General features: G+C 36.0%; 1 protein-coding gene across 3 annotated transcripts in view; it reads right to left on the minus strand.

Annotated features, from left to right (window-relative positions):
- Window positions 1-23,013, minus strand: part of LOC150108520 (F-BAR domain only protein 2) — a 521,764-nt gene that overhangs the window by 201,757 nt on the left and 296,994 nt on the right. For all 3 annotated transcript variants that reach the window (XM_090390828.1, XM_090390826.1, XM_090390825.1), the window contains one exon: window positions 9,906-10,039. In XM_090390828.1, the coding sequence (XP_090246954.1) occupies window positions 9,906-10,039 (134 nt within the window). The remainder of the gene's footprint in view (window positions 1-9,905; window positions 10,040-23,013) is intronic.

Genomic DNA, 23,013 nt, shown 5'->3' on the forward strand with positions numbered 1-23,013 from the left:
CTGCCATACATACGGCCTACCATTGGCTACCCTTGTTATCCAGGGCTTGACTACAGTTAGCAACTCCACGAACAAAGCCCGAATTCCAATGCCAGGGTTCTTCAACACCTGTTCCTGCAGATTTGCGAGGAATTCTGCTGTACGAACGCAATCAGATCGTCTGCTAGGGATCTTTCTTCTTGCTACATCCTCGTAGTCACCATTGCAAGTCTCTAGTTCATGCCTGATTGTTTTTACTGTATTCAGGGAGCATTGGGCAGCAGTCGTAATATCCTTATTTTGATGGCGGGCACGAATCATCATGATACAAGTTATTCTCTTCCATGATTCAGGTGGGTTCCAGCTATCCATCCTTTCTGACATCTTGTATATGAATGAAGAAGGGTCCAAACTTTTAAATGTAGAGAAGTGTGTGTTAATACATGTAACTTACGGAAAAATATAATTAATTATAAATATGTCAAATTTATCCCGAACACCCTGTATATATATGTGTGTGTGTGTGTGTGTATTCTAGATGATGACCTTAATAATATGAAGGTCTAAATATCGGGAAATTAAAATAATTATTTATAACATGGTTGTAGAGTCCATAATTTGTGTAAAATGAATGCTGTCACCATGTAACACTAAAGGAAAGGTTAAAGATAATAACAAACATCCATGCCCATTGTAGGATTTGAACTCACCTATTGGTTGGAGAGTGGATACATTAACCACTTGGCCAACCAGGAATGCAAGCATTTATTTTATCTTGTCCAGCTGATGTAAAATGGCACCTATCTGCTTTATTATGATTGGGAAAGCGATCTATTGATATCTTCTGGCATGTATTATTATCTTTGATAACATCAATTTGGAGATACATACATATATATATATATATATATATATATATATATTTTATTTAGTATTTAATGACTAGAACACCGAGAATTAAAAAATTAAAGCAGATTTTATTCGCACAACTAGTTTCACAGACTTCTTCAGATGCAAAAAACATAGAAATAACCAGCAAGATAACTGTACAGGAACTGGCTCTGAACAGTACAAAAAAGCATTAGCAAATAGCTGTTAACACATTGACCGCTGTAATGTTAAAAAAGTTTGTGATCCCCGGGGCAACTTCTTTTTATTTTACAATTTGCTGAAAGTAACATAAAATAATCATATTTTATGATTTTTTTTTTATCTATTTCATGCAGCTAAATAGATTTGTTAAGTGCGAATCATGTGTGCACCGCGTGGCCTGAGAAGAATTTTTTCACCGACTGGGCCGAGCGGTGCACACATGAGTCACACTTCACACAAGGTCAAACTTGCATATCTATGATGCGTACGAACAGTTATATGTGTTCAGTGTTTTGTCCTGTGGAATAAATTTGTTATAGTGATAAATATTGTTATAAATTGCCCTAATATGGGAGACTACAAACAAAGAATGTCATTTAGAAGCCTTGATAAATGAAGTTCTATCTGATGACGAACCATACAAATATTTGTCGGAAGTTACAACGGAAGTGATCTTAGTTCTGTGTCTTCGGATTCTGATTCTCTCATTGCTAGAAAGAGAATAGAAGTATCTACAACTAGTAATACCGAAGTTTTCGCTCCTAGTACATCTCAGTTTACTGCTGCTCATTCTGTAGAACAAACAATTGATGACGATGTTAAAAGAAATCTGCATTTGACTAATGATTCTTCCTCAGATGAAATACTAGGAAATGTGAATTCAACCGACCTACAATGGAATGAAATTACAGGTGATAATCTAAAACATTTTCAGTTTGTGGATAATAATTTCAGAATAAAACAAAATATTATTGAAGAAATGCATGATAAACATCCTGTAGACTTCTTTTTTATGCTTGTTGATGAAGGACTGCTGGACCTGATGGTACAAGAAACTAACACATACGCTCTTCAAAAACTCAGTAAGACAATTTTACCAAAAGCAAGGATAAGAAAGTGGAAAAACACAAATCCCAATGAAATGAAGATATTTTTGGGTCTGCAAATTTGGTTCGGTTTAGTGCAGATGCCAAAATTAGAGTGTTATTGGTCGAATAATATCCTCTATTCTACAGAAATCAAACAAGTTATGTCAAGGAATTGGTTCGATCTTCTTCTCAGTAACTGGCACTTCAGACAACGGGGTGGAAATACTTCTGAAAGACTTTATAAAATTACACCTCTCATAAATCAAAGAAGAAAAAATTTCCAGAAAATAATGACGCCTTTGAGTAATATTTGCGTAGATGAAACTTTAGTTCCTTTCCGAGGTTGTCTTGCCTTTCGTCAATACATCAAGAATAAACGACACAAATTTGGCATAAAACTATTCAAATTGTGTATTGAAGATGGATATACAGATGATTTCAAGATATACTGCGGCGCAGAAAAGACCAATACTACTAATAGTTCCAACTTCAATTGTTATGGGACTTTGTGAGAATCTACTTGACAATGGATGCACAATATTTGTAGATAATTATTATACCAGTATTGAATTAGTGCACAAACATTTGAATAGACAAACACACCTTGTAAGCACTTTGAGAAAAATTCAAAAGGGAATTCCACAGGATGTTACCCAGAAGAAATTGAAAAAGGGTGAAATAATTGGTAAAGAAAGTGAAACAGGGGTGGTGGTAATAAAATGGTGTGATAAACGTGAAGTGCTTATGTTATCAACAAAGCACACAAACAAAATGAAATCCCTTACAGAAAGAAATGGTAATGAAGTACAAAAGCCGGAAGCTATTATGGACTATAACAAAAGCAAAAGTTTTATTGATCTATCCGATCAGGTAAAAGCCTATACTTCTTGTCTTCGAAGACACATTTATAATGACATATATTATAAATAAATATTTAGCACCATTGTTATTGTTTTATTCAACATTAGAAATTGGCCTAAATCAGGTAAAAATAAAACCCCTATAATAGGTCACCTGTTGTACATGTAGTTGAAATTCTACCGTGCTAACTATATAAACCTGTTTACCAGGTCCCAAATTTCCATTACTCATAAGCATTTCATTTAGATATGAATTACGGGTGAACTACATGGCATGAAAGAAAAATCTTTATACGAATCAAATATGATTCACGCAGCGCATTGAAAAAAATGTAGTGTGAATCGTATTTGATTCATACGGCGGTCAACGTGTTAAGGTTCAAGCCTTGATGAGTTTAAAAAATAACTCTCTCTAACTGTATTATTAGGCATATGCGTGCATTTAAGATCTCGAGCACGCCAATATTGGATAGCAGAGTAGGTCTGGTATTGGAATAATCTTACTATTGACTTTAATTTTGGAATACTAGGAATAATTTTAAGAAATCTCCATTGATTTTTGTTTTAGTATTTCAAAATCATAGCTATTTCTATCCTTTGTATAGTAAACGATATCTCTGAAGGGGCAAAACTGACTCACTGAAATAGTTTAAAAAAAAAAAGAAATGAAAATTAAATAAAACCCAGTAAACAAAAAAATCATGCAATGGGTAACTCCCAAAATTTTGAGCTTGCTATTCACATTTATAAATATAAACCTGAAGCAACATGAACCAAATGGTACAAAATTCTGTTTGAAAAATCCTTATTATGTGGTTCTATGGATTACATATAGCCAATGGAGATAGTGTATGTCCCTTTAAGTATGATTTAACCTGATCTGACATAAATCTTTGTATTCTTCAGCTCTAATTCTAATCTGCAAGTATCACTCTGTTTTCCCATTTAAACCATGCAGATTTAGTATTTGCTTTTCAATATCTATATTTCCTAGTCTTTTCTGAAGTAAGCTTAGTTAGCTTGCATAAATCATTCAAGAAACATTAGCTAAATTCCTTTAATGTAGTTTTATTTCCTGTTTTATAAATTTATGTGATGACAGTTCTTTTCATTACATAATTTGATTTAATTTGTACATAAATAATATAGGGAATGAAGGGAAATAATCAATTGTTTGCTGATGAGAAAAAGGGTAATGCAAAAGAAAATCACGGTAATGTAAAGAGCTTGCAGGAATTGCTGACAATACTGGCAAAATATCATGAGTATAAGTTTAATGTGGAGAAATGTAAAATTATGTATTTCAGGAACTGATGGAACTGTACTGCAGGAAACTGATGAAGCTAGGATTTGAGAGTGTTGGTAGATAGAGGGAGTTCAGAAGGCATATTGCAAAGTGGTCCGAGTAGCTCACAGGATTACCTGGTTATTGAAGATATGTCCTTGATAAACCACATCTGGATAAAAGTGTTCCTCTGGCTACCTGGATTCTTTGAGAATGTGATGGAGAGGATCCAGAGGCAAGTGACTAAGATGGGTGGTATGTGGAAATGGTCTTTATGATATACTGAGAATTAGTAGGTTACAAAAGTTGGTTGATAGACAAAAAAAACAAAATCATTCCTAGAAATTAAGTAAGAGTGTTGTTAGAAAGTATGTGAGGACCAGATTTTTTTTCTCTTGAAGAGTGATGAATGAGTGAAATGGGTTGCCAGAGTCTGCTGTGAGTGATGTTTGCCACTACATTTATGAGAGGTATGACATGCTATATGAATAATGTGGGTCTCCTTCAATTAGTCTTCAGACACCACAGAGATACCTATGCAATAATAATAATCATTTAGAAGTTGCTCACTTTTTTCCATAGCAAACCTCATAGTCGCTTGTTACAGCTAATATGATTTTAATATACTCACTTGGGTAAACAAATTACCAAAAGAAGTCCTGACAAGAGCTCTACAGTAATAATGTTATTCTAAAATTACTCCAACATGTGCATTTTTGTCTATGAATTCTTCACAACGAAAGCTATTCTGAAAAAATTTTATAGTCTGCATATAAAGGGAGCCATGTAAGATAGCACATTTGGATAAAATGTTATGGTGAAGTGGAAGGTGTAGCTCAGTGTGTGTCTGTCTTGTATTTTCACAGTGATGGTGACAAAGTGAGATGACTATGATCAGGATGATTTAATTTACACCAGCTGAGATGACAAAATCTACACTTGCATTACTAATATTAATCTCAGCTGAAATATTGCCATGGGTCAGACTGCATGGGAATAACAAATTACCTATGATTCATTACCAATTTGAGTGCTTGAAATTAACGTAGTAACTACTGTCAAACAGTCATGATCTGAAGACTGCTTGTCTGTCTATTTTAGTGTTTAATGTCAAACCAGTAAGTATGGCTACAACGTGCCAAGTTCATGTTTAAAATAAATGCAAAAAATTCAAACATGACTGTATATAAAAAAAAAATTTAAGGTTATAAGGATGAAATATATGAATACCAACAAACTGTTTCTCCATAATATTAAAAACACAGGATGGATGAGTCAGAAAAAAAATCTGTGGATATAGAATTAGACACTGTTAAGAGCCCTAAACAAAAATATCTGTACTCATTGGAAAATGATGGCAGAATATTTAAATGAGATGTCATTAAAACAGAAATACAGCACTCAAACAAGTTATGTCACTCTCCTTCTAAACAGAATGTAGCATGCAAGATGACTGACTATGCATAGCTTAGCAAGAATAGATTCCTCTCTACAGTTGCTACAAAGCAGACTAATAGTCTGATTTCTGGCTATATCTGTTATAGTTTATTATTATTCTCTCTCTATTCCATGATGCTTCCCACTAGGATATTAGTTTTGATTTATAACTATTTGTATTTGAAATTCTACTGCCTTGTATAATCTGAAGATACCCTATGGTTTGTTTCTGAACTTCTTTGGCTGATATGGATTCTACCTTGGTTTGGGTATTACAGTTATGTATATACATTGGTATCCAAAACCTAAGGACGAACACCATTTCTGAAGATTACAACAGCAAATTCAGATGAATCAGCTTGTGGCAATTTGAATGTACACATTCAAATTTTTGAATTGGCAAAATGCTGCACTAAACGAATTTTGTTTGAAGGAATAAAGTTGCAAACTTGGATATCCTGCAATGTCTCACAGACATCATCTAGAGGATTTTACAAATGCAGTAAGAATTACTGAAAAGCTTGAAGGAGGACACAGAATTACTGATATTGCCAGAGTTTGGAATCTCAGATAGCATTGTATCCAGGCTCTGGGCAGTGTTTCAAACCAATGGAATGTGTGCCATTGTTCTATAATTAAAACTATGGGAGGGACATTCATGACTAAACATACGCATGTAATCACAGTAAAAAAAGATCTTATTACTGTGTTTATGTGTGTATGTTTAGTCAGGAATGTGAGCCAGACTTTTGCTAAGAGGCCGTCCTCACTCTACCATGGAGCATGAAGGCAGAATTTTGGTTATAATAGCAAAACATAATCAATGCACCATGGCAAGTCAGTTCCATTCAGGCAAAGATACCTGGATATCTCAATAAACTGTGGAAACCTATGCAACAAGTAAGCCTATATGCCCAGCATCCCTTTATTCACAGCTTGTCATAGAGCATGTTTTCAGTGGCAATGTATCCATAAAAATTTTTTACAGATGAGAATCATTTTAGTCTTTCCTATGATTCTAGACAACACTTGTCCTGGCATGAAAGTGATACTGCTAACCATCGAGAATATTCTTGAACAGGGATAGATATGGCAAGAGCTGGGGTCATGGTGATGGAAAGCATTATGCGTAATGGACCTACCAAGCTACAAGTGCTGGAAAAAGGGGGACTGTGACCAGTGAACAATATTGCAACAGAGTTCTTCAAAGTCATGTTTGATTGTTCAATGGTGCTGTAGGCAAAGAATTCATTTTTATGGAAAGCAACGCGACACCAAATCATACACGAGCAGTGGAGATACTTCTGGAGGCTGAGGATATTGAGTGGCCAGCATGCTCTCCAGATTCCAACCCCAGAGAACATGTATGGGATGCAGTAGAGAGATGCATTGCTGCTCGAAATTCTCCCCTAGAAAACATACACGGCCTTATCCTGCTCTGAAGGAGCAGTGGGCCAGTTTGCCTCAAGAACTCCTGAATCACTTGGTGCTAAGCATAGTATGACATTGTGAGAGCTGCATCGCAGTTCAGTGTGAACATATTCTATACTGAAATGTCTATCAGCATAGTTTTCTGTAAACACTGTACATCAACTACATCCTTAGGAAATTTGTTACTTTTTCCAAAAATATATTGCAATTTAATTTGTACAAAATTTATAACACATTTTTGTGTAATATATTAGTATGCTAGCAATAAATTTATGTCCACATTTAGCTACAGTCCTGAAAATTTTTCCATATACAGGTAAAAACGTGATTCATCCTTAGCTTTTGGACAGCTCACTGATTATATTATCAGCAAATTCTTCACCATGCACAAAGCAGGAGTTGGCTTCCTTCTTAGCAAAAGAGCTTGAGAGGCACTGTTAGGCTACAAACCAGTTAATGAACGAATCATAGCAGCAAGATTTCAGGCAAAGCCATTCAACATATCAATAGTCCAGATATATGCATCCACATCTGAGAGCACAGATGAGGATATTGACTTATTCTACAAAGATCTGACAGAGACAATAGAAACAATACCAAAGCAAGATGTGCTAATTATTGAAGGAGATTGGAATGCCAAAGTTGGAACAGATAATGATGGTTGGGAAAGGGTCATGGGAAAATATGGTTTCAGAGAAAGAAATGAACGAGGTGAAAAATTGTTAGAATTTGCTGTGGACCACGAGATGATGATCTGTAACACAAGATGGACGTGGTGATCAAATGATGGGAAAACCAAAAACATGATTGATATGATTATGATTAAAAGAAGATGGATAACATCAGTACAGCAATGTCGAACTTTTCAAGGAGCGGATATAAACTCGGACCATAGTTTAGTGATTGCAAACATCAAGTTGAAATTAAAAAAGAAATATAAATCCCAACATCAGAATAGAAGAGATACAGCATGAATAAGTAAAGCAGAAATAGGAAGAAGGTACAGAACAGTGTTAGAAGAGAAACTTAAAAGTGTGGAGAAAGAAAAAAACTTGAATTTAGGAGTGAAAAGAGTAATGAAGGCGATAGAAGATGCAGTTGAAGAAACAGTACCAGAAGAAGAGAAGATCAAGAAGAAATGGATTATACAAGAAACACTGAAGTTAGTACAGGAGAAAAGAATGTTGAAGATAAGAAGGGATACATCAGAACAAATAGAAGAGCAATATAGAAGAAAGTGTAATGAGGTGAAAAAAAGCAGTCAGAATGGATAAAATGAAATGATTAGAAGCCCAATGCAACAATAGAGAACAGTACTATGGATTTTCATACAAAATTTGTTGCAAAGTCATTCAATTTAGTTAAGGAACCCTGAAGACTTATACTGCAGATGCCAGATTTCAAACTAGCATCTTCCGAGCAAAAACATTTTACAGTTTACATGTGACAATAAGTAAGGTGAAACTATTTAAACTGTAATGGACAAAAGATTTAAAGTCTTAAATTGGTTTTATGTTCTGCAAAAGGCAGATGTTAACAGATCATCCTGTCTATCCATAATAGGTTATCTGATTCTTTTCAGTTGTGAAGTGAATTATGGGGTACTGGCTGTTAAAGTAAATTGCAAAAAAGAATTCCAAAAGTGTCTTGCTCGTGGGACCAAATGGCAAATACTTCATTATTGAAGCAATAACCACATTAAGAGTTTGAAAGCAGCAGTGGTAAGTACTTCGTTCTCAGAGTATTCCATATAAAAGTTGGATGGGGAATGGGGGGGGGGGACCCACTGCAGTACCATTATTTGTAGATTTTTCCATGTCAAGTAAAGTAACCTCCATACATAGTAAATTTAAATGATTCAAAGATATCAAGGAGGAATTTAGACTTTATTAAATCAAGAATGTCTGTTCGTGGTAAGTTAGTAAATAAGTGATATCAAAATTAACCATTATGTATAAATTTTTTAGGATATGACTTTTTAACTAGTAATTTGAAATGGATGGATAGAATTATTTATAAAAGTAAAGGAGTAACTAAATAACTTAACATCCTTTTATAATTTAGCTTTGTTTGGTGTTGTAAAACTGTTAAAATAAATCATGAATAATGTCTAACACCTAAACTTGTCAACTAGATTAAATAAAGATCCTTGGTACATTATAGTGATTTCTCAACTGTTTGTCTTAAAGTGAAAAATTTGATCCAGAAAAAAGTCTATTTGGCTCAAACTCAGCTTGTTCATCCCCAAATTTCTGATCAGAAATTTTTCTTAGCCTCTTCTGAAGAAAGCTTGCATAAATCTTACCTAGAACACTAAGTAGAGCGATATCACTGGAATTCTCATATTCAGTTTTGCTGACCTTTTTACAGATGGATATTATATTAATGACTCTTCTGTAATCATAAAAATAAAATAATGAAAAAAAAAAAAACTTTTTTTTTTTTATAAGCTGCTGTATAAAAGTTCTATAGCATCTTCAGTGGCACTGTAAATCTTATACTTCCACAATGGGCATTTCTAATAGAAAATCAACTATACTAGCCACCTTTTAGTATTTCTGGTTTTTGATGGCTCTTTCTACCTCAATGACTAATAATATGCAATCCCGAGTTTGTGGGTTAGATCTAGACATCTTTATCATCAGTTCTGATGTGACATTGATCATCTCTGATTGCTAGAACAGTATTTTCCATTTCTAAGGTTTTTCAATAGTTTCTCAGCAGTTTTAATACCTTCCTGATTTTTCCTTATTACAGGAAAAATTCCTGGTTACTCCTGTAATTCCTTATTACATAATGCTTTTTTTTTTTTCTTGCTACAAAATGCATGCAATTAAATGTATACAAAAATTAAATGGATATTTACTAAAGACTCTTGTAAGTGCAAATGGTAATGAGAATATCAGGATATCTATATAATAAAGAAAAATGTTATTACATATTTTTACTTACAGTATGTTGAGATATTGGAGATAGAGAAAGTGTGCCAATTGTTGCTCTTAACTCATCCACGCTAGCACTCATAGGAGCACCGTTAGTTAGGGGTTTGATTTCAATGTGAATTTTCTTTTCTTTTTCTTCTTCATCTAATAAAAGTAATTTTATAATTGGTAACTTTATTATACAATTATACAATTTGGAATGTGACTACTCAATCTCTAATAAGAATTATAATAAAGCAACAGAGGAAAATTTAAATGTGGTAGTGTTGATGATTATATACTTGCATGAATCATGCTGCATAATTATCTGCACATAAGTTGTAGAGTCAGAGAAAATAAAAACGACTGCACATAAGTCGTTTTTATTTTCAGGAATCCAAAACAAAAATTGTAGAACCTATAACTTTTTTTTTCTCTCCTAGTATGAGAGCAAGCTGCTCTCTCTCATATTCCAGAAGTAAAACAGTTTCTGGATAGTTTAAGTTGGTATGGATGTCCATGAGAAAAAATGTCGGTGTGCTATTATTCCATACAGACTGCTTTCACACACAGCTTCATAAGGATCTTAAATATGAGAAAATTAAATGAGTACTATAAAAATGAATATATACATTATTAATCCATGGAGTCAGAAGAGTCATTGCAGGGCATCCACACTATCTATCATACCTCTTATTGAAGTCTACTGACAGAAAGTACTCACATCACACAAGTTGCCAACCCATAATTTTCATTTACCACTCTTGAGGGGAAAAAAAAAAAAAATCTAGTCCTCACACCTGTACTAACCACACCTTTACTCAATTTTCAGGTATGAACCCTTGTTCTGTTCTTCTAGCCAAACACTTAAATATATCCTCTGCATCATTCCTATATAATTCTTGAAGTAATTAAATGTCTCTCTCATATTTCCCTCTTTACACCTATCAACTTGTACACATATCAACACCTCACCACTTTGGTCACTTGACTCTGGATTCTCTCCACCACTTTCTTATCCCCAAGAAATCAAAGTAACCAGAGCTGAGCACATTAACCCAGATGTGTTTATATCAAGGCCTAATGAGAACTTCTTTATATCTGTTTGTTAGTATGTTCCTCAATAACAAAGTACAGTGGTATCTTGCTAATCCGAACTAATAAAAACCGTGCTCGTTCGAATTAGCGAATTTCTCCCAAGAGGCAACAATAACTAGCGTTTAAGACAAAATAATCAGATTCTAATGATATGTCAATTTAATTCTGTAAATAAATGAGGTAACTAATAGAAAAAAAAAGCAACTGTATTGTAACGTAAAAACTTAGTTTGTATGTACTGTATTGTTGAGGATTCTGATTTAATAAAATTGCATAGTGCAGTACATAATTTAATTTGCATAAAAATATCACTTTCTTGTACAGAACACAAAAAAAAGTTTCACAAAATAACACAAAAAGTTTTTATTTCTTTGTAAAAAAGTCACTGATTTTCTTTTGCTTCTTGGAAGCTAAACTTTTTTCGAATGCTTCTTCTCGGAGCTGCATTAGCAATAAAATTTTGTGGAATGGCGTATCATTCTGCTTAGCCCATTCTATACACATATTGAAATTGTCAACTGCCTCTCCATGTTTTACTTTTTTTTTTCGAATTCTTCATCGTCATCATCGTCTTCTAATTCATTCTGCATCGTCATATTTATAATTTCAGCATCTGATTTGATTTCGAATTCGCTTTCGGTTCTACCTGTAATCCATTCCGTAACATCTGTTTGTGAAATTTCAACATCTGGATTGATATTTTTAACCATATCATGCACGTTTTGAATTTCCTCTTTTTGTGTATCACCATAGTTATCTTGGTAAATTCTAGAAGGCCACAGTTTTTTCCATGACGCTCGAATTGCTTCAGGTTCGATGGCTTCCCAAGCAGCAGCAACTGAGAATGCTACATCCTTCAAATTTATGTTTTTTATCGATGTGGTAACGTCATAATTTTTGGAAATTACATTTAAAAGCAGGTCTTTACGGTATTTTAATTTAATGGATTGCATTATGTTCTGATCCATTGGTTACAACAATGGAGTACAGTTTGGAGGCAAAAACATAGCCGTAAAATTTCCATCCTTACTAATCAATTCATCTGCCGGAGGATGTTCAGGACAGTTATCCAATAATAAAAGTGCTTTCTGTTCCAAATTCTGGGATTTTAAATAAGTTTTAACAGACGGTACAAAATCGTTGTGAAACCAGTTTGAAAAAAGTTCGATATTCATCCATCCTTTACGTTGACTTCGGTACAAAACCGGAAGGCAGCAGTTCTTAAATGGTCTTGGGTTTCTTGATTTTCCAATCATAAGTAACTTTAATTTATGTTTTCCTGAGGTGTTTGCACAAGGCATTATCGTGACATGCTCTTTGTGCATTTTTCGACCGGGTGCTGAGGCTTCATTTCTGTGAACTAGAGTTTTCTCTGGTAATGACCTCCAACAAAGACCACTTTCGTCCGCATTATAAATTTGATCATCGGTTAAATTTAATTCAAGAATTTTTTCTAAAAAAGCTTTTCGGAATGGTTCTACGGCAGAAAAGTCACTAGACAGTTTTTCCCCTGATATTGATAGATACCGAATACCGTGGCGTGTCTTAAATTTTTCTAGGCAACCATCACTTGCTTTGAATTTCTGATCCGGGTAAATTTGTGAATGGAAATGCTTAGCTCTCTGCTTTAAAATGTCTCCGGAGATGGGAGTATGACGACCTCTTTCTTGAAGAAACCACGTGTAAACAGCAGAATCAAGTAAAGAAAAATCACTTGTTTTCAGAGTTTGTCTCTTGCTTGGTCCTTCTTCTGTGGTTGAAACATAAGTTAAAATCCTATCTTTGTTTTTTTTTATGTCACTGATTGTAGATTTGCCGACATTGTATTTAGTAGCAAGTTGTACGGCTGCTTCACCCTTTTCCAGACCTGAATTATTTTACACTTATCCGACAATGATAATGTTACGTGTTTTCTTTTGTTAGGCTTTGACCCGGTAGCCATTTTAAAGAAATAAATTTTAGTGTTTAAAACAGTAAAATAAAAAATGAAGTTAATAAACAATAAAAACTGTCACTTTTAAAATTTATCTGAAAAATAAAATCACTTACTAAAACAATTGATAATCATTCACTGAAAACTTACGAAAACACAAAACAATAAACGACAACTCAGACATTTCATTTCAATAACCAAAGAAAAACTGAGCGTTATAAACAACCAGATTTTAGGCTAAGTCGTTGTTGTAGGAACGTAAAGATAAACAAACACTGTGCAATAGTGGTGACTAATCAGTTCATTAAGGACAGCGGTGATACATGCCGACAATACGGTACGTACTGTATGGTATAAAAAAGCAAACGTGAACACACAATAAATCAAAATAGGTCTACAGTATAATCGTACAATCGACAGTATGAAAAAAATGCTGTACTATACTGTAATAATAATAAAATAAATAATAATAGTTAAAATAATTATTAAATAATAATAGTACACAAAATAATAATACATAATAAATAATTTTTTTTTTTCTTTCAAACCGCAGTTCGGATTACTGGAGGGTTCGGACTAAAGAGGTTCGGATTAGCGAGATACCACTGTAATTCTATGAGAACCTTCACAATGCACTCTCTGAACTTCAACTCTTAAAGCTGAACATTAAGCCAATATCCCCAAATCTCTAGTTTCATTAATTTCCTGGTGTACAGTTCCATATGGAACTGTATCACAGCTGATAATCTTTTCATCACAAAATACATAACATTACGCTTTTCCACATTACCCTGGCAGCTATTATCCTTTGTCCATATTGGAAATCAATTAAAATCATTCTGCAAGCTCTCTACACATCATATCACCTTGATTAACTAAGCCATTCTCATATCCAAATCACCAGCTTCAACATCCATCCTCATTTGCTTCCATCTGAGTAACAATGTTCCATGTGGTATCCTGTCAAACACCTTTGGAAAACCCAGCATTATCATTGCATAGCCATTTCCATTATCCAATTCAGCTGCCGCTATTATAAAAAGTTAGTAAATTATTAGGTTATGACCTACCTTTCAAAAAGCCATACTGCTCGCCATAGTGTATCATATTCTTATTCACCCATTCTTAATTTTTTTTCTTTGATGAACTTTTCTAATGCTGTTACCACCACCACTCCTGATTTTTTTTTTTTTTTAAATATCTGATCCACACACATATCGCCATAAAACCTATAGCACATTAGTGATGTCTGTAGGCAAGAGGAATAGATAAAAAGAGGAATCTGTTCACGTTTTGCCTGAACAGCTGAGGGTTGTAATCTTTGCGGAGGGCAGTGTGTGTGTGTGGGGGGGGGATCTGTTCCAAAGGATAGAAGTAGATGGAATGAAAGAGGAGGCAGTAAAGTTGGTTCAGTGAGTTCCAAGATGGACTGCAAAAATGTGTTGGTTAGTAGTGACTCTTGTTTTAATGATTTTGGAGGAGAGTGGAAGAATAATAGTGGCCAATTAAGCAAAAACATTAAGCTGAACATCCGTGAGAGAGGAACTGTAGTGGATATGTGAGAGAGGGATTATTAATTAGCTGGATTGCCTCTTCTGGATAGAATCAAGCAATCTTAGAGATGATTTTGGTGCAACATCCCAAAAATGGGAGCAATATTCCATGGTTAGGCAGATTTGGGCTTAGAGGTAATAGCTGTGAATGTGTGAAGAAGTGTCCTGTGTGAAAAAGTACACACCAAGTTTTTTGGCAGCTGCATAAGCCATAGTTGAAATGTGTTGAAATGCACCAGGAAAGATCAGAGGTGCAAGTCAGTCCAAGAAGAGAAATCTAATTGTATTTAGATATCTCAGTATTACTGAAGGTAAGGGAGGAGAGGATCCAAGCTCTTTCTTGCAAGAGATCAGACAGGACTGACTTTACATGGCATTGAAGTTTACAAGGTTGCCCTCACACCCAGTGGGATATAGCTAGGCGATCTGAGTTCACGTCACTGGTCGTGATAGATATTGAGGATTCTAATACTTGAGTGTACTGTCATCAGCAAAGCTATGGACAGGATTAGAAGCTGTGAGGGCAGGTCATTTATCTACAAGAGTGGGTGAAAGAACAGAACCCTGTAGTACTCTTCCATTGGTGGAGAAGAAACCTGAAGGGAGAAAACTGTCCACCATGACATCAAATGAGCAACCAGTGAGAAAGATGGAAATCCAGTTGCAGATTGTGGCAGGCAGACCATAGGATGGCAGTTAAGTAGGACCCTGTGCCAAACCCAATCAAATGCCTTTGAAATGTCGAGGGAAACCATGCGAGTTTCTCTAAATTTTTCCATGGCTTGAGTCCAGAGGTGGGTGGTGAACGCAAGATCAGCTGTAGATCATGAGTGGTAGAATCCATATTGCTGGTCACTAATTAGTTGGTATGTCTTTAGGTGGTTTAAGAGTTGGTTGTTGATGACCTTCTCCATAATTTTTGAGAGAACAGAAGTGAGAGCAATTGTATGATAATTAGTTGGTTGATTTTTAACAACTTTCTCAGGAATGGACAGGATGTGGACCTGTTTCCCTGTTGTAGGATAGATGCTAGTTGGACAGGATAGGTGTTAGTTCTTGGGCACAATTTTTTAACACAATAGATGGATACCATCAGGACCAGATGCCTTGTTTGTGTTCAGGTTATTAAGGATTCTTCAGATTTCTTTATGTCAGAAGACTATGGGAGATATGAAGGGAGCAGTTTTTGGTGGAGTGAACTTTGCCCAGGTCATCAATGCAGGAATTGGAAGAGAAGAGTAATGCCAGTAAGTTGGCCTTGTCTTTAGGTGAGGTAACTAGAGTATCATCTGGATGTGAGAATGGTGAAAACCTGGGTGGGCAGAAGCTGCATCCAATGGCCTTGGCAAGGGACCCGAAGGAGCAACTGCCATTTGGGCAGAGGTGAGTTTGCAGCATTTGGCCCTTTCAAAGTCTGACTTAGACTAGGTATTGATTCTTTTACAACTATTGCAAGCTGCAGGATAGGCAGAGTGGGCAGCTGGAGTTTTGGTCCTGAGCCATTTGTGGTAAGCAGAGGTTTTTCTTTTACAGCAATGGTATACTTTTTGTGAGAACCAAGGCTCAGGATGGTGGCTGAGAATTTGGAATGGAATGAAAGCCTTCATTACTGTGAAGATGATTTCTGTTATTCAGTCTGAGTAGGTGTTTGGATCAGAACTGAAACAGTAGTCAGACCATAGAAAGCAAGAAGTCATGGAGATCCTCCCAGTTGGCACACTTGTAGTGCCAAAGGACACGAGACTGTGAACTGGTGGGTATAGGTTGTTCTGCAGCAAAAGAGACTTGTATCAGGTTGTAATCAGAGTTATGAACTGACAACCACAGTATACCTGGAAGGGAGCTTGTTAAGAAGAGGACAAGTGTGTTGGCAAATTGGAGGGGTGGTCTGGTATTCTGGTGGGAAGATTGATAATCTGAGATAGGTCATTGCTGATGGCAAACCCTGCCTGTTTGATCAATGAAACTGGGGGAGGAGGAGCCAATATGAGCTGTGAACACTGAAGTTCCCCCAAGAAGGATGACCTCACTACTGGAGTATTTTGACTGCAGAAAGTTGAACTTTAGAGAGAAAAAGGTGAAGAGGTCAGAGTGGTAGATGGAATTTAGAGAACTATAGAGGGGACATATGAAAAAGGCAGGTTGATCTGGTAGAGAAATTTTGAGCCAAACAAAGCAGATCAAATAGTGGGGATTCCAAGATTTGCAGTCTCTGGCATGGCATGTCAGTTTCTCACAAATGCACAAGAGCCACATTTGTGGCGGAAAGAGCTGTGTAATATGTAGTTTGGGCAGTTGAGGTTGCCAGATGGGGTTATGAAAGGAATAGTAGCTCTAGTTCAGATGGCTGTAGGTAGTGGTGCACATCATTTATATTGCTGTTTTGACCATGGATGTTGGTGAAGTGGATGTGGGAACTTTTTTTTTTTGGTAAGAATTAATGTTATTTGGTTGGATTTCTGTTGTTTATTATGATTCTTTTTGGTTGGATTTTTGATGTTTTATATGATTGTTTTTTTAAACTATTTTTGTGGGAGAATTTTTGAGATCTGCAGTAAAATCTCATTTCTTTGGGTTGTGGTCCATTGTATTTGGCAAGGAAGAGATAAAGAGGAAGCAAGGTATGAGGTGAGATGTGACAGACTTGCAAACATACCACGCACATACACACACACAGAAGGAACTCTGTCTCCTGTCCATACGTGGCCTCTACAGCTCCCCCTGCAGCCAAAATATGTGGTTGGAGGATTTGATGCTAGCTGACAAGGAAGCCACTAGAGTCATTACTAACTGGTTCGGTCCATTGTACTAACCAGCGGCAGGCCTGTAGAGCTATTTTACTGCCGCACTGTTTAATTGGGAAGGTCTGCCCCCCCCCCCCCACAGTGAGACTGCATGCTGTCAAGTGTATCACTCTCACTGTATGAGGAGTGCCCCCCCTCTTCCTACATATGGTGAGAAACATCAGATTTCTATACACCCCCCCCCCCCCACTTCGGAGGGTACAGAAAACCGGAACTCTTGCTTTAGCAATCAAATATGGTGCAGCCACTTCACCTTTCTAATAAGCAAGGTGGTGGTATTTCACCAGGTGATGCAAGACATCCACCACCTCCTGATTGGTCTGTAATTTGCTACAGAAATCTCAGAGCCTCCTTTATGCAATGTAACTATTTTACCCTCCTCCTCTTACTCCTTAAATTAAACAGCTCAGTCAGAAGCAATGCTAATTCTTTTGCATATTCTTGTAATATGCAAAGGAACATTTGATGTAACAGTTCCTGTCACTGTTACAGCAATGTCCTCACTTGGATGATAGTCTCTTGCAAAGTGGTCACTAAGTAACATTAGCAGTTATTAGTTACTTGTCGTTCTTCCTTTTACTTGCTACCTGGTGAAATCTTTTTGGGATTTCCTTGTCCTGTTTGCCTAATTTCTTCTCATAATCTGATTTAATCCTCCTTATCATGTCAATTACCTTTCTTTCCTGAGCCTTATACTATTTATGAACTTGCTGATCACCTTTCTCCTTATACACCCCTCCACATTTTCTTTTTCTGCAGCTCCTGCTTAATGATACTACTCATCCATATAACTCTTACCTGATTTATCCTCCTGACCTCGGGTATACAGTGTGTGATACCTTCCTTCAGATACCCACGGCTGTGTCCCATACACTGCTAACATCTTTCCCTTGAAGATTCTTATGCTATAGCACTGTTTAAGTTGATTAAGACTGTCATAATCACCTACCTTGTAGCTCCATATATACCACCTCATAACTGAAAATTCCACGATTTGCAACCTCCCAAGTCAAGACCATATGTTCACTCTCTCTCTACTTGAAGGAAACGTAGCTGCCTTGGTTATGGACATGTCTTCTGATTCTCTCAAACCTCATCACATGTTGTTTCAAGTACCATATTTGCCGGCGTATAAGACGAACCCCCTTTTTTGTGCACATTTTTTAGGAAAAAAACTTTATCACTAAATATTATAATGAATTTACAGTATTTCAAATATAAAGTATAATAAGTAGGTCTACTTTCAACAAATACCTAATGTAACTAGGAAAGAGTACCCGCCTTTTAATCTTCTTCATCAAACCCAGAAATTTATCGTAGGTTATGTTTACTGTGAGTTCCCCTTTTTTAGATCCTCATCCTGATTCTGCCAAGTTCTTATCATTTTCTCAGTTGGGGGTGGCCTGAAATGCCTCTCTGCAGCCCCCATTTCCATGTTCTTTAGCATATGCAATCACACATAGCTTGTATGCAATATGGTTGAAATGCCGACGTTTTTCAGCCATAATTTGCCAAGAAATTTATAGAAAATTTAACACCAGAAATTTATCACCGTTCACAATAACTGCGACAACAATTGGAAAGTTTAAACAAACAGGAACACAGCTGTGATCGTCGAAGACAGTGCATGCACATCCACTGAACTCTACGTAACTGGAACTCACACACCGTAAGGAAGAAATCGTGTAACTCGGAACAGAGAATATCTCCAGAAATGAAAGTAATAAAATACTGAGTATCAGTGTATAAGACACATCCTGTTTTTCAGGCCTATTTTCAAAGAAAAAATGTGCGTCTTATATGCCAGCAAATACGGTAATTATCTTTTAGAAGTTGAATAAATTCAATTTCCTTCCTGCTATGTTATATTTCCTTCTTCCTATATGTCACCTCAGTTAAATTCACCCCACCTATAATAATTACTAGACCTACACTTATTGTACTAAGTTGTTGATGCATGTTTTTCACATCATCATCCCTTGCATCCTATGGCCTATAGCAGAACCAACTGTATATTTTGTCCTACTGGTCTATTCTCACACCAGATCAATTCTTTCAATTTATCTTATTGCATCCTTGATCGCATCACTTATATTAATTTTTCCACCAGGAAAACGAAATTTAGTCAGACTCTTATTAAGTACTCCTCTTATCACAGAATCACCATATATATTTTAAAAAATTGTAATGACTAGAATCGATGTTTAAATAAAAAACTTTACACTACTAGTTTCATCTAAAACTAAACTTCATCAGGTGTGAGATAAACATATAAATACCAGTAACCAATCTAAAGGAATTGGTTTTTTAAAACACAGAGTAACATATCTAACACTAAAGAGAATAAAGGCTAGAGTTTAAATAGAAGAATTAACTCTGCTGTATCATTATGCACATGCACGCGTATAAGGTCTCGAGAGTGCCAATATTGAATGGTGGCGCTGTGAGAGTTTGGTAGGCTGTAGCTAAGGTTGTTATAAATATGGACGGGATTTATAACTCTTTAGACTCTAAAATTCGTCACAACATTGATGTACGTTGACAGCTTCATCCCCGAGTATCTGATGTGGAAAACCTGCATCATTTGAGTTCACTGAAAATAACACGACTGAACAAGGCACTGGCTCGAGTTCTGTTGTAGGTAATGTCTCTCTGGTGTTCCTCTAAATGGAGTTCGATAGATTTCTCCATTTGTCCAAAGTATGGCTTACCACAGTTGCAAAGAATCTTATAAACACCAGGATATTTAAGATTTTTGTGTTTAGTTTTAGGATGACTTAAGATGGAACAAAGTTTAGGTAGTGTTGTGAAGAACGTCTTGATATTATATTTTTTCAGAATTTCAGCCAATTTTGGAGATACAGAACTGATATAAGGCAAAGAAATGCTGCCCTTAGAAGTGGTGGTGTCTTCATACTGTCGTGGATGAGGGTTGAAGAGTAATCTGTCTATAGTTTTCTAAGAGTATCCATTAAGTTGAAACGTAACTTGAAGATGTTTAATTCATTATGAAGTTCCTCTTCGTCCAACAGAAGAGACCAAGCTCGGTGACCTAGAGTGGAGATGATACCCAGCTTCTGTGGAGGAAAATGGTGTGAATCAGCATGAAGGTACCTGTCCGTATGTGTCAGTTTTCTGAAAATAGAAAATTTGAGTTGTTCAGCCGTCCGGGTTACTTTGATATCTAAGAATGCGATAGAGCCATTGACTTCCAATTCAGATGTGAACTTGATATTCAGGTGTATATCATTCAAATGTTCTTGAAAAAGTTTGAGGCTATCTAGACCATGTTCCCAGATAAGGAAAACATCATCGATGTAGCAAAGCCATATCTTTGGTTTTAAGGGATAAGATGAAATTACTTTTTCTTCAAAATTCTCTAGATAAATGTTGGCAAGAACAGGAGACAAAGAATTTCCCATCGCTAGTCCTAAATTCTGTTTATAAATAGAGTCTTCAAATTTAAAATAACTTGAGTTAACACAGTGTGACAGTAATGCGAAGATCTTCTTTGAAACTTTGTTCTTTAAAAGAGTAAGAACTTCTTCAGTGGGGACATTAGTGAATAAAGACACTATGTCAAAACTAGCCATAATATTTGAATTAGTGACTCGAAAATTTTTAAGTTTTGATATAAAGTCTGTTGTGTTTTTAGTAAAGGAAGTAGATTTTCCAGTAAAATATTACAGAGAAGATGCAAGAAATTTCAACAGGTTGTAAGTCAGAGAGTCGATACCTTCTACTATAGGTCGAAGAGAAATATTTTCTTTATGAATTTTAGGAAGACCATACAGTCATGGGATTAGAGAATGTAGTGATTGAAGGAAAGGCGTACATTTCTAGGTAATTCTGATGTTGTTCTTAGTAAATTATTGGTACGGTTGTGGAGTTGTCTGGAGGGATCTCTATCAAGAAGTGAATAGGAATCAGAACGTAATAATTCAAAGATCTTCTGGCGGTAATCTGTTTTGTTCAGGATTACTGTGGCATCACCTTTGTCTGCTGGAAGGATAACGATGTCTTGGTTATTCCTTAAATGTTTGAGAGCCTGTCGTTCAGAAGATAGAATGTTATCCGATGGAGGTCTAACACTGTTAATGGCAAAAATAGATTCAATTCGGAGTAAGTTTGCATCCCTGGTGGGAAGGAGAGAAGCAGCCTTTATACCTCCTTATATCCACCACAGCATCCAATGGAATAAACCTTACTCCACCATAGCATTTTAAATCAGAGAAGCTTTCCTTTAATCTACTTCTGTCCTGATGAAATATCCCAATCTGATAGAGTTGCATCAAACTGCCTCATATGGGAAATTCTCAGACAATCAGCCCAACAGCCATGAACACTCAACTTATGCCAATATGTGAAATAGAGGAAGGAATATAGTCTTCCCTGAATTTCTCCTTGCATTCTCAGTGCTGAAATAGTGCCTGCATGCAAGTGTATTATACACAATGAAGTTGCTGGTTCCATACTGAGCCCACATGCTACCTGTGGCCTTTCTGGCAGAAAGACAAGAATATTAAACAACCTGAACACTACAAAGTCATCTCATCCCTATTGTACTTAAATGTTGTGCTTCAGAACTAATACCTGTCCTTTATCGTCTCTTCAATCTTCTATACTGAGCTGGCACCTAACATATATCCAGCCCATTCCAATAAGGGACAAAAACACCTCCTGTCAACTACCAATCAATTGCTATCACCTCAATCTTCTCCAAAATAACGGAGAAAGTTATCAATGGTCAACTTCTTCACTACCTAGAAGCTCACCAGTTAATCAGAAACTATCAGTATGGATTCCAATAATCCAGATCCACAGCAGATATCTTAGCTCACATCAATCACTGCTGGAAGGGTGCCATGGAAAGGTTTGGAGAAACGTGTGCTATTGTCCTTGACATTTCCAAGGCTTTTGATCATGTTTGGCATCAAGGCCTGCTTTGCAAACTACCTTTTTTTTTTTTTTGGTTTACCTGCCATCCTCTGAACTGGATAGTCAGCTTTCTCTCTGGTTCATTTACTGAGCGTATGGTGGATGCCACCCCCTCTTCAAGCTTTGCCACCAATGCAGTACTAAAAAATGGACTACCATAGGGCTCTGTGGTAGTTCTGCTCTCCTTTAATTTATATATTAGTGACATGTCACAAACCTCCTCCTGAAAGTTCACATACGCAGATGATATGGGAACTCAGACTAAACACCTGAAAGAGACCAAAACTGTGCTCAGTTCCGACCTTGAAGTTCTGTACAACTATTACACCAAATGGTATATTTGCCCAAATCTCTATAAGACTGAAGTTTGCATATTTCACTTGAACAATCAACATACAGGCAAACATTTCTGTATGGCTGAAATGTTTGGGAAAAATTTAGAGAAAAGGACAAGGCGAGGCTAAGTACCTCATGAATTTCTGCTCAGTGTACAAACTAGTTATTACTAATATGTTCTAACAAAGATACATAAACAAGTCCACATGGAGAGAAGACAAGAAATAAGAAAAGCCTGATTGGCTATGTTACTGTTGTTTGTGATATCTTCATGATGGTTCAAGTTCTAAGTAGGATAAAAATGATTATCATATTGAAAATAAACGCACGTAAGAAAGTTGTTAAAAGAATTAAAGCTGAGCAGTGTTTCAGGTAAACTGCAGACTCAAATATACAAACATTATTGAAGAAAAAAATGAAACAGTTTGAAAACAAAAACCAAACCTTTGGGTTTCAGTGGCAAACTGAAAAACATTG

The sequence above is a fragment of the Typopeltis vanoorti genome, chromosome 3 (assembly GCF_054136105.1).
Source record: "Typopeltis vanoorti isolate ZY-2024b chromosome 3, IOZ_Tvanoo_1.0, whole genome shotgun sequence".
In the NCBI taxonomy this organism is placed as follows: domain Eukaryota; kingdom Metazoa; phylum Arthropoda; class Arachnida; order Uropygi; family Thelyphonidae; genus Typopeltis; species Typopeltis vanoorti.